General features: G+C 42.4%; 1 protein-coding gene across 1 annotated transcript; it reads right to left on the bottom strand.

Moving 5' to 3' along the window:
- Nucleotides 1-1,456: 1,456 nt before the first annotated feature.
- LOC114663156 (golgin subfamily A member 6-like protein 22) lies at nt 1,457-3,553 on the bottom strand. The gene has a single exon (XM_028816907.2). The coding sequence runs from the start codon at nt 3,551-3,553 to the stop codon at nt 1,457-1,459; it is 2,097 nt and encodes a 698-aa protein (XP_028672740.1).
- Between the last annotated feature and the right edge of the window lie 10,018 nt (nt 3,554-13,571).

The following is a 13,571-nucleotide window of genomic DNA, read 5'->3' as shown; positions in this document are numbered from 1 at the left end:
GATGGATGAAACTTAATGATACCCAGTCCTTAAAATTTGATGGGAAGCAAAGTCTGCACTGGAATCTCTGACCAGCACAAGGAGAACAAGTCAGCTCCATGGGGAAGGCATGAGATCTGGGGGTCTCACTGCTGTGAGGTGTCATGTTTGTTCAGTGTTGTACCAGCCTGCTGGCTGCTTAAATTATTAACTATTCTCAATATATTCAAGTATTAAGTTAATCATTTAAAAATGTGTACTAGTAAATAAATCCACCCATTAATTTTGTCCCCCACTTAATCCATCTCAGCCAGTGCCTATTCTCTTAGCAGTCAGTGCATGGTGGAACGCCTGCCCATCTTATAGCACAGAACCACCAATCAAACTTACCAAAAATCTAATGCCACCAATTTCTTACTGCCCAAAGCTTATAACACCTTCCATCATGGATAATCTCACTTTATATGCTGTTCTTGATACTTTCTTAAAAATTCACAGGAGGAGTTCACAAAGTGGGCCACTGGAGACACCAGGCGTGCTTAAAAGGATTTGTGAAAAGGGACAAGAAATAGAAAGAGAGGGACACTCCTGAAGAGCTGGTATAGTGACATTGGGTTACATGGTTATTGGCACAGCGAGCTCTTAAGAGCAGACTAAGAATAGATTATGTTAAAAATATGATAAATCTGAAAGATAAAGACAACACCCCTTCTTTGTGGGGCTGTAACCCATCTAAGAAATGCTGGGTACAGGGCAGGAGCCAGTCCTTGGAAAAAAAGTGCCAGTCCATCACTTAGTAAGTCACTGATTGCATTTTTAACATGTCGGAGGAGAACAGACAACCACATCATAAGAAGATTTTGCAAACTCCAAGCAAAGTGAGACCGGTTTGGGATGTGAACCCAGGTTCAATAAGTCGTGATATGTATGCCACACCTATAAAACCGATACCCATACATACACTAGACATAGTGGTCCTATGAAAACATGAATGATGAAGAACTGCTTGGCTCCTGAACCTCCAAAGCACAGTGGGAGGAGAATCAACCATAGCAGCGTACCCACAGCACCTGTGTAAAGGAGGAACTGGGGAGACCATCCAGGCCAGATCCACAACAGAGATGGGGCATTCACACAGACACCCAAAGCACACACTTAGACAAGGAGGTGACATACAAAGTCCACAAAGAGAGCTATAGGATATGAAACTGGGAGTCTGGACCCATGAGGAAGCAGTATTAATTGCTGCACCACCGAGCTGCTCACAAAGAAGTAATAATGCAAGAAAGCGGCCAAGCACCTCGCAGGAAGAGCAAAAAACATTTCTTAGTTCACAGCAACTGTAAGAGATACACTTACATTTTGGGTTCCTGACGATTGCATAGACACACAGTACATTTTCATAACATGCAAGTAACAGAGTGACCATAAGGGTTCAAGAAGCTCTGGGAATGTTGACTCGGGGGCAGAATGGCATTCATACAATGTTGAAGTGCACGTCTTGTTGCCGTTGCCTAATCACCTGCTCATTTTCTTCAAAATGCATGTCTTTCTTTGGCCCCTGTTCCCTGAGAAGTTGGATGCACTCTTCTAGTTCCCTGACCCTCTGGCCATCCTCAACCATCTGGCAGTCTCTTCTCTTTACTTGCACCCTGAGTAGCTGAATATCCTCTTCCAGTTCCCCAATTCTTTTCTCATTGTCACCAATCTGGCCATCCCTCCTCTGCAAGTGCTCATTAAGAAACTGAACACCCTCTTCGAGTTCTTCGATTCTCTGTTCATCATCTCTTATCTGGCTGTCCCTTCTCTGCAGGTGGTCACTCACATAGTGAATGTCCTCTTCCAACTCCATGATCCTCCGTTTGGTTTCTTCGTGTTGGCCATCTCTGCGCTGCAGCAGCTCGTTAAACTGGTGAATGCCCTCCTCTACCTCTTTGATTCGCCTTTGGTCATCTTGGAATTGTGTTTCCCTACTCTGCACCTGTTCACTGAGCAGCTGGACACTCTTCTTCAGCTCTTCAATTCTCTGCTCATCCTCTGAGACCTGACCATCCTTCGTTTGCATGTGCTCAGCCTCTTTTAGTTCTCCAGACCCATCTTTGCCATTTTTCAGACAAGTCTCCTGGACCTGACAGATTTTCTCCTCCAGCTGATTGACTCTGTGCTCATTGTTCCTGATCTGACTGTCTCTGCTCTGCTCCTGTTCACTGAGAAAGTGAAAACTTGCTTCCAATACACTGAGTCTCTGTTTGTTTTTATGGATCTCACCATCCTTCACCTGAGCCTGTTCACGTAGAAGTCGAATGCCTTCCTCTACCTCCCTAATTCGCTCTTTGTCCTCCCTGCTTTGACCTTCTGTCTTTTGGACTTGACCACTGAGAAACTGAACACCCTCTTCTATTTCACCAATTCTCTGCTCTAAGGTATTAATCTTGCGCTCCTGATCTCCGAGAGCATTCATACTCTCCAGCCATCTGTTTCTTTCTTTGTTTTCCTCAATCTGTGCCCATTTGGTCTTCTCCAGCTCACGGAGATGATGAATATCCTCCTCTATTTGGCTAATTTTCCAACTGCTTTCTCGGATCTGACCATCTCGCCTCTGCTCCTTCTCCTTAAGAGTGTGAAGACCCTTTTCTATCTCTCTGATTCGCCATTCTCCATCAGAAATCTTCTCATCTTTCTCATGGTTTTGCTCTCTGAGGAAACGAATGACATCTTCAAGTTCCCTGTTCCTCCCTTCAAATTCTTCAATTTGAGCCACTTTCTTCTTCTCTTCCTCCCTCAGATAGCGAATATCCTCCTCCAACTGGCAAATTTTCCATTTGCTCTCACGTAGCTGATCGTCTCTCCTCTGTTCGTGTTCCCTGAGATTGCACAGGCCCTTCTCCACCTCTCCAATGCGTCGTTCACTATCTGCCAGTGAGGCATCTTTCACTGGCTTTTGCTCCATTATAAAGCTAATGACTTCTTCCAGCTCTCGATTTCTCTCTTTATTTATTTCAATCACGGCAGCTTTTGTCTTCTCCAGCTCCCTTAGATAGAGAACATCCTCTTCGAGTTGCTGAATCTTCCACTGACTCTCCTCAATCTGACTATCGATCCTCTCCTTCTTCTCCCTGAGATGGCTAAGGCCCTCCTCCAACTCCTTGATTCGCACTTCACCATTAGTGATGGTCCCCTCCTTCTCTGGATTCTGTTCCCTGGTACAGTGTACTGCATATTCCAGTTCACAGAGTCTTATCTTATTCTGTGTGATCTGAGCATCTCTTCGGCACTCTTGCTCCTTGAAGACTGCCAGATCAGAAATGAAACCTTGTAAGATTTCTTCTTGGAGACACAAAGTCTCTTTGAGCTTAGAAATCTCATCCTGTGTTTCCTGTTCGCCGTACTTCACAGCCTTCACCTTGGGGCTGTCAGGCAGGGCTGACCTTGTATCCCTCTGATTCAGACCCCAGAAGCGACCCTTTAGAAGGTCTGTAAGGGTTGAACACTCTGGCAACGGAAGCTCCATCATTCCAGTCCAAGTAGCCAGTGAGTCCAGGAGGCTGTGTGCAGTGCGGTAGAAATTGAGCATCATGTCAAATTCATGGAAAGTCTTGTGAATGATACTCGACTGAATTCAGCAAAGCTCTACAAAAAGTGAACTGCTGGTCAGTCCTACAAGACATTTATATCTGCTCAGTTGCTAGGAAACAGCAAATGACATGAGATTATCATAACAAGGTATTTGTGCAAGTGTATTTTTAATGGGCCCTGTGATGGACTGGCCACACTTGAACATGACCCCACCATTCATTAATACATGACCCCATCATGGATTAATGCATGGCCATCACTGGCTACACCATATGATACCGCTTCATTCTGCATGAATTCATGGGGCTGGGCAGTGCAAACGCTTAGTGACTGGGATCAAAAGCAGTTGCCTTTAATTTTAATTTGAGTGGGACCTCCCAAACCCTTGATGACTGTCTAATGGTGACGGGACATTGGCAAGAATTATTGGGGCTGGGAAAAATGAGAAGTACAAGAATTGCAATTCCATTCATAATTAATCAGATGGAATTGTTATATATTTTGGGGTGGTTCAAAGTCTGAAAGCTCCCTCTTTGCTGTGTCTGTGGATGTTGAGTTGGATACCAGCATGTCAGTACCAGGGTGGGGTGTCTCATTAGTTGATTCACAGCCTAGGCTGCATTATAAAAAATTTGAATCTCCCAAGCCACCACTGGGCAGTAGCAACATTTAACTACAGTGTCTCAATGTCTTCCAGAGACTCTTGGGAAGTGTAATCTTTGCACGAACCTCTGTGGGAAGATGACTGATCCAGAAGATGTTTTTGGAGAGATTACAGCGGGGAAAAAAAGTATTGAACGCGTCAACATTTTTCTCAGTAAATATATTTCTAATAGGGCTATTGACATGAAATTTTCACCAGATGTTGGTAACAACCCAAGTAATCCACACATACACAGAAATCAAAACAAATAAGTTCATAAATTAAGTTGTGTAATAAAGTGGAATGACATGGTGAATAAGTATTGAACATGCTTACTGAAATTTATTTAATACTTAGTAGAAAAGCCTAAGTGGCACGGTAGCGCAGTGGGTAGCGCTGCTGCCTCGCAATTGGGAGACCTGGGGACCTGGGTTCGCTTCCCGGGTCCTCCCTGTGTGGAGTTTGCATGTTCTCCCCGTGTCTGCTTGGGTTTCCCCCCACAGTCCAAAGACATGCAGGTTAGGTGGATTGGCGATTCTAAATTGGCCCTAGTGTTTGCTTGGTGTGTGTCCTGCCGTAGGTTGGCACCCTGCCCGGGATTGGTTCCTGCCTTGTGCCCTGTGTTGACTGGGATTGGCTCCAGCAGACCCCCGTGACCCTGTACTCAGATTCAGCGGGTTGGAAAATGGATGGATGGATAGAAAAACCTTTGTTGGTAATGACAGCTTCTAGATGCCTCCTGTATGGAGAAACATTGGGATTAATAAAGTATCTATCTATCTATCTATCTATCTACTAGTCGCATGCATTGCTCAGGTGTGATTTTGGCCCATTCTTCCACATAAACTGTCTTCAACTATGGAAGGTTCTGGGGGCCTCTTCTATGAACTCTTATCTTCAGTTTTTTCCCATAGATTTTCAATTGGATTCAAGTCAGGTGCTTGGCTGGGCCATTCTAACAGCTTTATTTTCTTTCTCTGAAACCAATTGAGAGTTTCCTTGGCTATGTGTTTGGGATCATTGTCTTCCTGAAATGTCCACTCTTGTTTCATCTTCAGCATCCTTATCAAGAATGTCCTAGTACATTTCTCCATTCATCCTTCTTCTAAACTTGACTGTTGGTATGGTGCAGTGCCATTTCTCCTCCAAACATGGTGTGTGCAATGACATCCAAAGAGTTCAATTTTGGTCTCATCTGACCAGACTACAGTATATTCTCCCAGTATTTCATTAGCTTGTCCAAATGTTGTGCAGCAAACTTTAAATGAGCGTCATCATGCTTTTTCTTCAGCAGTGGATTCTTGTGCGGTGAGTGTCCATAGAGGCCATGGTGGCTAAGTGCATTACTTAATTGTTTTCTTTGAAACACTGCCACACTCCCCCCATTTAGATCATTGCACTAACACACACTGGAATATGAAAAACTGGGTTGTGACACCACAAGGGTTGAGAAGCACTAAACTACAGTACATTTTTTCATGTTTCAGTCCAAAGTGATAACTCAACACTAAGAATTAAGGGGAAAAAAATTCCACAATACCAAAAGAGGCAACCAAAGATCTTCCAGATGTTGAATGAAACAATTGAAATTGATCTATTTGTACTTGGAACCACATGACTGATCAAAAAGAATCCCCAATCCATGCAGATGTTCTGCCATTTGCTCTCAGTCCGTACAAGCTTTAAAAAGTGGCATTATTAAGAATAATGTATATACTATAACAAGGCCTCACAGAGAATGTAAAAAAAAAAAATAAAAGCAACGCAACAACATGTAAAGATAAGTGGGTGAAGCTAACTGCTATCAAGACTAGGCACAAAGCAGGCCATCTTGTTTCAGGAGTTTAACATGCTCACTGTTACATTTCAGTCCCTTGACAGTGATGGGCAGGTGGCCACAATGCTTGGGGTACCAGCTACAAACACATTGTACATAGAAAAAGACACATACACATATACAAAGTAAATGATCAACAATGTTAACATAAAAACTGAACAAAACACATGAGTCAGAATTTTGAAGCCCAGCCGGTTTGCAATTCTTGCTGAACGTAACAGTACAGAGGAAAACTGAAGGCAATGTGGACCCCTCTCCTGCATTAATATAGCTCATTTAAATACATATACATGAAGTCACCAAGGGTGTAACATGGTAAAATGATAACTGAAATATCTATGACAGCTATAGAAATGTCACCTTAATCACACCACTCAAATCATGTTGGAAAACCGCATGAAGGTTTATACTCTATAATTGTGAGAGTGAAATTTAAAGGCTAAAACACATGGTACTTAGAAAATGATACATTGACATATACAAAGTATATTTTTGTGGGTGATAAAAATTTTTACTTATAAAGATTCCTTGTTTTGACAGATTCATGCCCCCAGTGGGTCTGAAAAATGCTCTGTAACAAAGCTCCAAAAAAGTGCAAAATTCATAGAAGGCAATGACTTCAAAACAGGCAGTCCAAAACCAAATCAAAAAACAGATGAAAAGGTCACAAAAAGCACAAGAATAATCACAAATCCAAGTAAACTGACCACACCACAAGCACATTCACAATGAACCACACAGGACTTTAGATTTTCCTCTGCCCTATTGATGGTGATAGGCAGGTGGCCCCGCCTCTAAGGGAACCACCCACAAAACATATGGTACATAAGAAAGGATGCATAGACATAAAGAAACTAAATAATCAACATTATTAAAATAAGAAACAAAACAATAAATACATAAAAGAGATATATGAATTCCAGCCAGGGGAGGAATCCTGCCTCAAATATAACACACTCAGGATCTCATGGCAGTGATTTCACTTCACTCCCACCCGCTATTTGCGTCACCTTAACTTATGGAGTTCTCCCTTTTCCTTTTTTTTCATTGGCCTAGCACGTGACCTACACTTCAAGACTTGATTTTCAAGCAGACTAGGGGGCTTTGCCCTCTGCTTGCGTCGCTCGCCAACGCTAACCCCCCTTGGAAACCCCCCCACCCCGGCCTGTGGTATGCGTCAGCCACTTCGTGTCTCTGACGCTCGCGTTGTGAAGAGGGGGGCTGAATGCACCCCAAGGAGACGCGGACGCTTCTTCGAAACCCCCTCTTAAATGGTGATACAATGGGAAACAAATATATTTTTTTTTTACCTCCTCTTTGCTCGATCAGCTGCATCTCTTGCGGCGCTTCAAACATTTAAAAGCATGTACAGCAGCTGTCCTTTTGTCTCACTGCCTTGTCTCTCTTCTTCCCCAGACATCCTCTGCTCCTGTTGGGGGTCCCACTCCTGAGGCGCACCCCTATGAAGAGGAAGATTTTCTGTTCTATTCTTGGAACTGTCCCCTGCTGGCAACACGAAATAGACGATCTACAAGTCTCCGTCTTAAAGTTTAAATCCGAACAATATATTTGATCTATTTTCACTGTTCCGTTATTTCACCACGTAATTTTTTCAGACTTTCAAATTTTCATACTTCCATTATCTCTAACCTGCTCTGCATGTGTATCGCACCAATGTTTTTTAATTCTTTATGACGTTCTACTTTGTCATCTACTCTTTTTTTCTTTTTCCGGCCCAGGTCGTGGTTAAATTTCTTGGCACAAAGTCTCGTCTCGCGGGACGTGAAAGTGTCTTTCTGAAAAAGTCACGTCTCATCTCTCTGAATGGGTCTCGTTTCGTACCAAGTTTTTTTTATATAACGGAGAGATAATTAGCAATAACATTGTGTTAAAGATAGGGGCACACTTTGCTCATCCTTGAACCCAGAATAATATCCAAAAGACCCAGAAAGTCCATGAAGGATGTCTTTTTGTCAATTCAAATAACTACAACTAAGAGAATATAAAAAATCAAAAGCAAAAGTCCAAATCTACAACCTGATGTCCCACTGGACCTTCCTGAGCCATCCTGTCTATTTAGTGGGGTGGCATGTCCAATTTTCACATGCCTACCCAACCATAACTTTCATAATTGGAGCACAGACCAGTAAAATGGCTCACTCAACTGTCTCAGGTCCTGCCACACATTGCTTGTTTTAATGGGAAATGGTGGATTCTCTTGTTTATGATGTCAGAAGCCAACTTTAATGCTGATTGGTTTAACATAAATAACTGTCCTGGATCAACAGAATGCTGAGAATATCAGGTTATCCTACTTTGTCATTTGATCGCTCACAGCTGAAGCTGGGTCACATCTCGCATCTTTTGGCTCCTCCCCAGTGGTTCCCTAGCAACAAAGGAAGTATATAAACAGCATGACACTTGCAGGTCTTCACACTTGACATAGCTTTCCAGACGTTCAGGGTGTTCTTGTGACACGTCTCTGTGTTTTCTGCAGTGCTTGTTCACGCAATGTTCAGACTTTTGCACTCTGTTCTCGATTTGCCATCTTCACTCGCCAGCTGGACGGACACCTGTCATCTACATTCGCGCTCCTTGCTCAGTTGCCTATGGAGTTCGAGAAAGCAGATCCAGGCTGCACCCAAGGTTTTGTCTGATGTTGATGACCTCAATGGTGAAATGTGTCAGTTGGGGATTGGGGACAGGGAGGTCTGTGAGCCAACACGAGAGGTGTCTGTACAAGAAGGACTCCTGTCATTCAAGCCTAAGGAACAGGAGTTTAATGATTCCGAGCAAATCCCCAGTGTGCATCTTGAGGAAACAGAAGCCATTTCTGAAGGAAATGAAGAGAGACTGGGAGGACCACAGTACGATGAGATTGTCTTTTTGAAAGAACAGATGGAAAGGAAGGATGCTCAGATTAGAGAGAATGAGCAGATAATTGCTGAACTGCTGAAGGAAATTCGCTTTTACCGTGAGCGGGAGCCCAGGAGGGACGCTCGGATCGAGGAGGACGAAAGGATCATTGCCGAGCAGCTAGAAGAAATTCACCTTCTTCAAGAACAGATGCAGCTGAAGGATGGGAAAATCCGAGAGAGCGAACGAATGATACGTTCCTGTAAGATGGAAGCTCCAGGCTCGAGGAGCAGGGGTGCAAATAGCCGAAGGAGGAGGAAGCTAAGGGTGAGCGCAAATCAGTGTGCTTACAGTCAGCAAGAATAGCAGTAAGGTAAGTGGCACAGCACACACAAATCCTAATACATATGAGATGGAAAGCTTTCATAAAGAGTGTAATGAAACAGTAAGGGAGACCCATGAATGGTAAGCAGCTAGAAAGCAAAAGAAGGTTTTTGCCTCTCAGGTGTAAATTTTGGAGGGTCTCATCACTTTGTTTGTGTGGTACTCTGCACTCTCTGCTTGTTTATTACTCTGTTTGGAATTTGCATGTTCTCTGCATATCCATGGGAGCTGTTCTTGGGTATTCTGGTTTTCATCCCACATCCCAAAGTCTAGATTGATAATTACTTCAATAATATAACCCCCCTAAATGTGTTCAGGATTTTAAAATCTGCCTAGTGGTTGGTTCCTGCCCTGCACCTTTCCTACTGCTGCTCTGCAGCCTTTGGTGCAATGTAACCCTGAAGTAGATTAGATGGGCCTTGGAAGTGAATGAATCGTATTGACAGCACATTGTAGGGGTTCTACCAGACTCTCTGAGGGCAGCCTTTTCTGACTGCTTTGTCTTAGTGTTTTCTCCTCATGTCCTTTTAAGTGTTCTTATCATATCCTAAGGATGTGCCCTTTGGATCTTTGGCCTTAGTTTATTTTATGACCCATTGTGTATATTATCATTTATGAACATACAATTTATTAATTTCTTCCCATATGGTATACTTTGAAGTGTACGCATATACATTATATATAGGGATAATATTGCCATGGTGTCAAACTTTGGACCAGATTTTCAGTGGACTTGGACATTTTAAAAAATGCTAAGCAAAATCTGACCACATTCTATGTGATGTCTGTATCTGTGGATCTGTAGATAATGATGCGAGACAGTGGTCATGATAATTTGGTAATACAATGCTCAATCCAAATTAAACTTGGCCCACTTTTCAGCTTTCCAAAATACCAGAGGTCTATAAATTTTGAGTGCAATTGCTCCAATAGACTTTGCTCTACAAAAATAATTAAATAAACCTGTCACTCAGGTGGAGCCTTTCTTGGTTGCTCACCCTCACCTGAAACTGCTGGACATGAACTCAATATGGTGCAAAGAGTACAGTCATCCTAGCCAGTTGAATTAAAGAAAAATCGCCACCTCTCAGTAAACAGTTGAATTTCTCTTCACAGCAGTCTCGCTCCATTTCAGTTTCGCTACACTACTGAACATTAGAAAATGACATGAACAGACAATTCAGCCTAACAAGCTCATCAATCCTTTTCACCTAGATTGTCCAAAATAACATCAAGTCAAGATCTGACAGTCCCTAAAGTTCTGCTCTTCACCACACTAGGTGGTAATTTATTTAATTGGTCAGTGGTTCTTTGCATAAAGAAAACCTCTCTAAGATTTGTAAGAAAATTTGTTTTGAGCAAGTTTCTTACTATGTCCCATGTTCTTGTTGAAAATTTTATTTTACAGTAACAAATGGGATCTACTATACTAATTCATTTCATAATTTTAAACTCTTCAATCATGTCACCTCTTAACAAACTGAAACAGTTCAACTCCTTTAATCTGTCCTCATAGCTCATTCATCCGAGTCCTGGAATTAGCCTAATCACTCTTCTCTGGACTTTCTCTCATGATGTTTTGCCTTACTATTGTGTTGTATAACGTAAGTATAACCTCCATTGATTTGTACTCCACACACTGTGCTAAATGACCTAAAATTCTACTAGCCTTCTTTATTTCTTCTCTACACTGCCTTGATGCAGATTGTGATGAGTTCACTATGACTTCATCTCATTTGGGGTATTTTTGAGCTTCAGACCTCACATTATGTATTTATTTCTAACATTTCCACTTCCTATATGTAATACTTTACGTTTACCTCCATTAAATTTCATCTGCCATAGCCTTTATACTGTCTAGGTCTCTCTGTAACAATTTAGCTAATTCTACATTACCTGCCGTCAAAGCTGGATTGACTCCCGAAAGGCCCCTGGGTGACTTGGTTGATCATAATTATGCATTTATTTAAAGAGCTTCTGTAAAAAGTCAAATTTCCCTTTAAAGTTCTATCTAACTATCTATTTAGCAATGCAGTGTAGTATTTCTCACTCTTCATTAGGCTGTGAGACTCAATTGCTTCATCAAGCTATCCCCCTTGGTCATCTTGGTGGCACGTGGATACTTGATCCTTTCATCAAGCAAGGGGTGGGGCCCACGGATACTCTGTTTTTTTAATTGAGTGGGGTCCGGGGGGGGGGGGGGTGTATGGAAAAAAGACCCTTTGACGTCATGGGCCCCAGGTACTCCCCCTGAACTCCCTGAAGGTGGATCCACCCCTATTTGCCCTTCCTAGTTTAGTGTAAGGGTGTACTCTCTGGCAAGTTTAACAGCAAAGATTTGAAGATTTGTACTGTCAGGCTAAGATGAGAAAGGGCAGCTGACTGGGGGCTACAGCAGGGTAATTTTCTGTATCGCACCCTTTTTGATGTCTTAGGAGTTCCTTTAGAATTTATTCTTGGATGGTTTAACATCTAGCAGCTCTCATATTAATAACTGAAAACTAAAATCTAATATTCCATGAGTTAAAACAGATTGTGTTGTTTTTATTATTAAAACCGCAACACGCACAGCATCTGCCACGGCCAGCCCTACATAATTGTGAAATAAGGAGAAATCCTTCTCTCACAGGGATGGACGATTCACAAGCAGAACTACTAGCCTTCATACTATTGTCATTCAATTTTTAACAATTTAACTTTTCCCCTGCTATGGCTGATTTTGGTGCAGCCAGCTTATAAAATGAAACTGAGGATAAAAAGGAATCTGGACACGGGCCCAGGCTTTGACAAAATGCAATGTTTCATAACAGATATGGGCCTTGGGCATAGGTCAGACTGGCATGACCCAAGATCACGGCGAGCTCAGTGCGCCACTAGGCCTTGTGAACCTCTAATGTGGCACCCCAGCTGACAGGTCGAGGTGTTGCACAGGTCCACTCTAACCTTTCATCATCAAAATATATATGCTTATATGGATTCAGAAAGTTCTCAGACCCCTTCAGCTTCAGCACACTTTACTGTTTTGTAGATTTAACTTTAAATGAATATTTTGCCATTTTTGACCATCTACCTACACTCAATGATCCATAAACACAAAGTGAAAAAATGTTTTCAGAAAGGTTTGCACATTTATTAAAAATCAATACCTGAAATCTCTCATTCATACAAGTATAATTCAGTACTTTTTGGAGCCCCATTTGGCAACAATTTTAGCTTTGAGACTTCATGGTGAAGTCTCTACAAGCTTTGCACACCTGGATTTGGGCAGTTTACCCCATTCTTCCTGGAAGATTTTCTCAAGCACTGTTAGATTGGATGGGAAGTGTCTGTAAACTGCTTTCTTCAGGCCTCTCCTCAAAGATTCGATGGGGTTTAAGTCAGAGCTTTGCATGGCCCACTCAAGGACCGTCCAAAACTTGTCTTAAAGCCAATCCGGCATCGTCTTAACTGTATGATTTGAGTCATTTTTGTGCTGAAAGGAGGACCGTCGCCCCAGCTGAGGTTGCATGCACTCTGGAGCAGGTTTTCTTGAAAGACCTCTCTGTATTTGACTGCATTAATCCTTCCCTCAATTCTGATCTTTCTGATGAGAAGAACCCCCAGAGCACGAAACTGCTATCACCATGCGTCACTGTAGTATTGGGGTAAGGCAGGTGAAAAGCAGTGCCTGGTTTTTGCCAGACAAAGTGATTGGAATTCTGCCCAAAGTGTTCATTTTTTTCCTCTCAGGCCAGATAATTTTCTTTATCTGCTCTCAGAGTCCTTTAAATGCCATTTGGCAAACTCCAAGAGGATTGTCATATGCGCCTGATTCTCTGACAAGTTCTCCCATCTCAGCAAAAGACTTCTTTAGTTCTGTTAGAGTGGCAATTGGGTTCTTGGTCACCACCTTGACCAACACCCTTCCTGCCCTGTTTACTTAGTTTAGCTAGATGGTCAACTCTATGAAGAGTTCTTGTGAATCCATATATCTCTCCCCTTTCATATTTAATCAGGCCACTGTGCTCCTTGGAACACTGAAAGCTTTAGAAATGGTTTTATCCCCTTGCCATGATCTATGCCTCACCACAATTTTATCTCAGAGATCTACAGAGAGTTTCTTGGACTGCATGGCTTGGTTTTTGTCCTGATATACATTGTGAATTGTGGGGCCTTAGATACACCGGTGTGTGCTTTTCCAAATGATGTCCAATCGATTCAGTTTGCCACAGGTGGACTCCAATCAAGTTCTAGAAACTTCTCAAAAAGAATTTAAGTAAACACGATACATCTGACCACAACCTGGAGTGCCACAGC

This window comes from Erpetoichthys calabaricus, chromosome 12, assembly GCF_900747795.2.
Source record: "Erpetoichthys calabaricus chromosome 12, fErpCal1.3, whole genome shotgun sequence".
Lineage (NCBI taxonomy): Eukaryota > Metazoa > Chordata > Cladistia > Polypteriformes > Polypteridae > Erpetoichthys > Erpetoichthys calabaricus.
The sequence above is the reverse complement of the archived record's forward strand: the minus strand, read 5'-3'. Positions and strand labels throughout refer to the sequence as shown.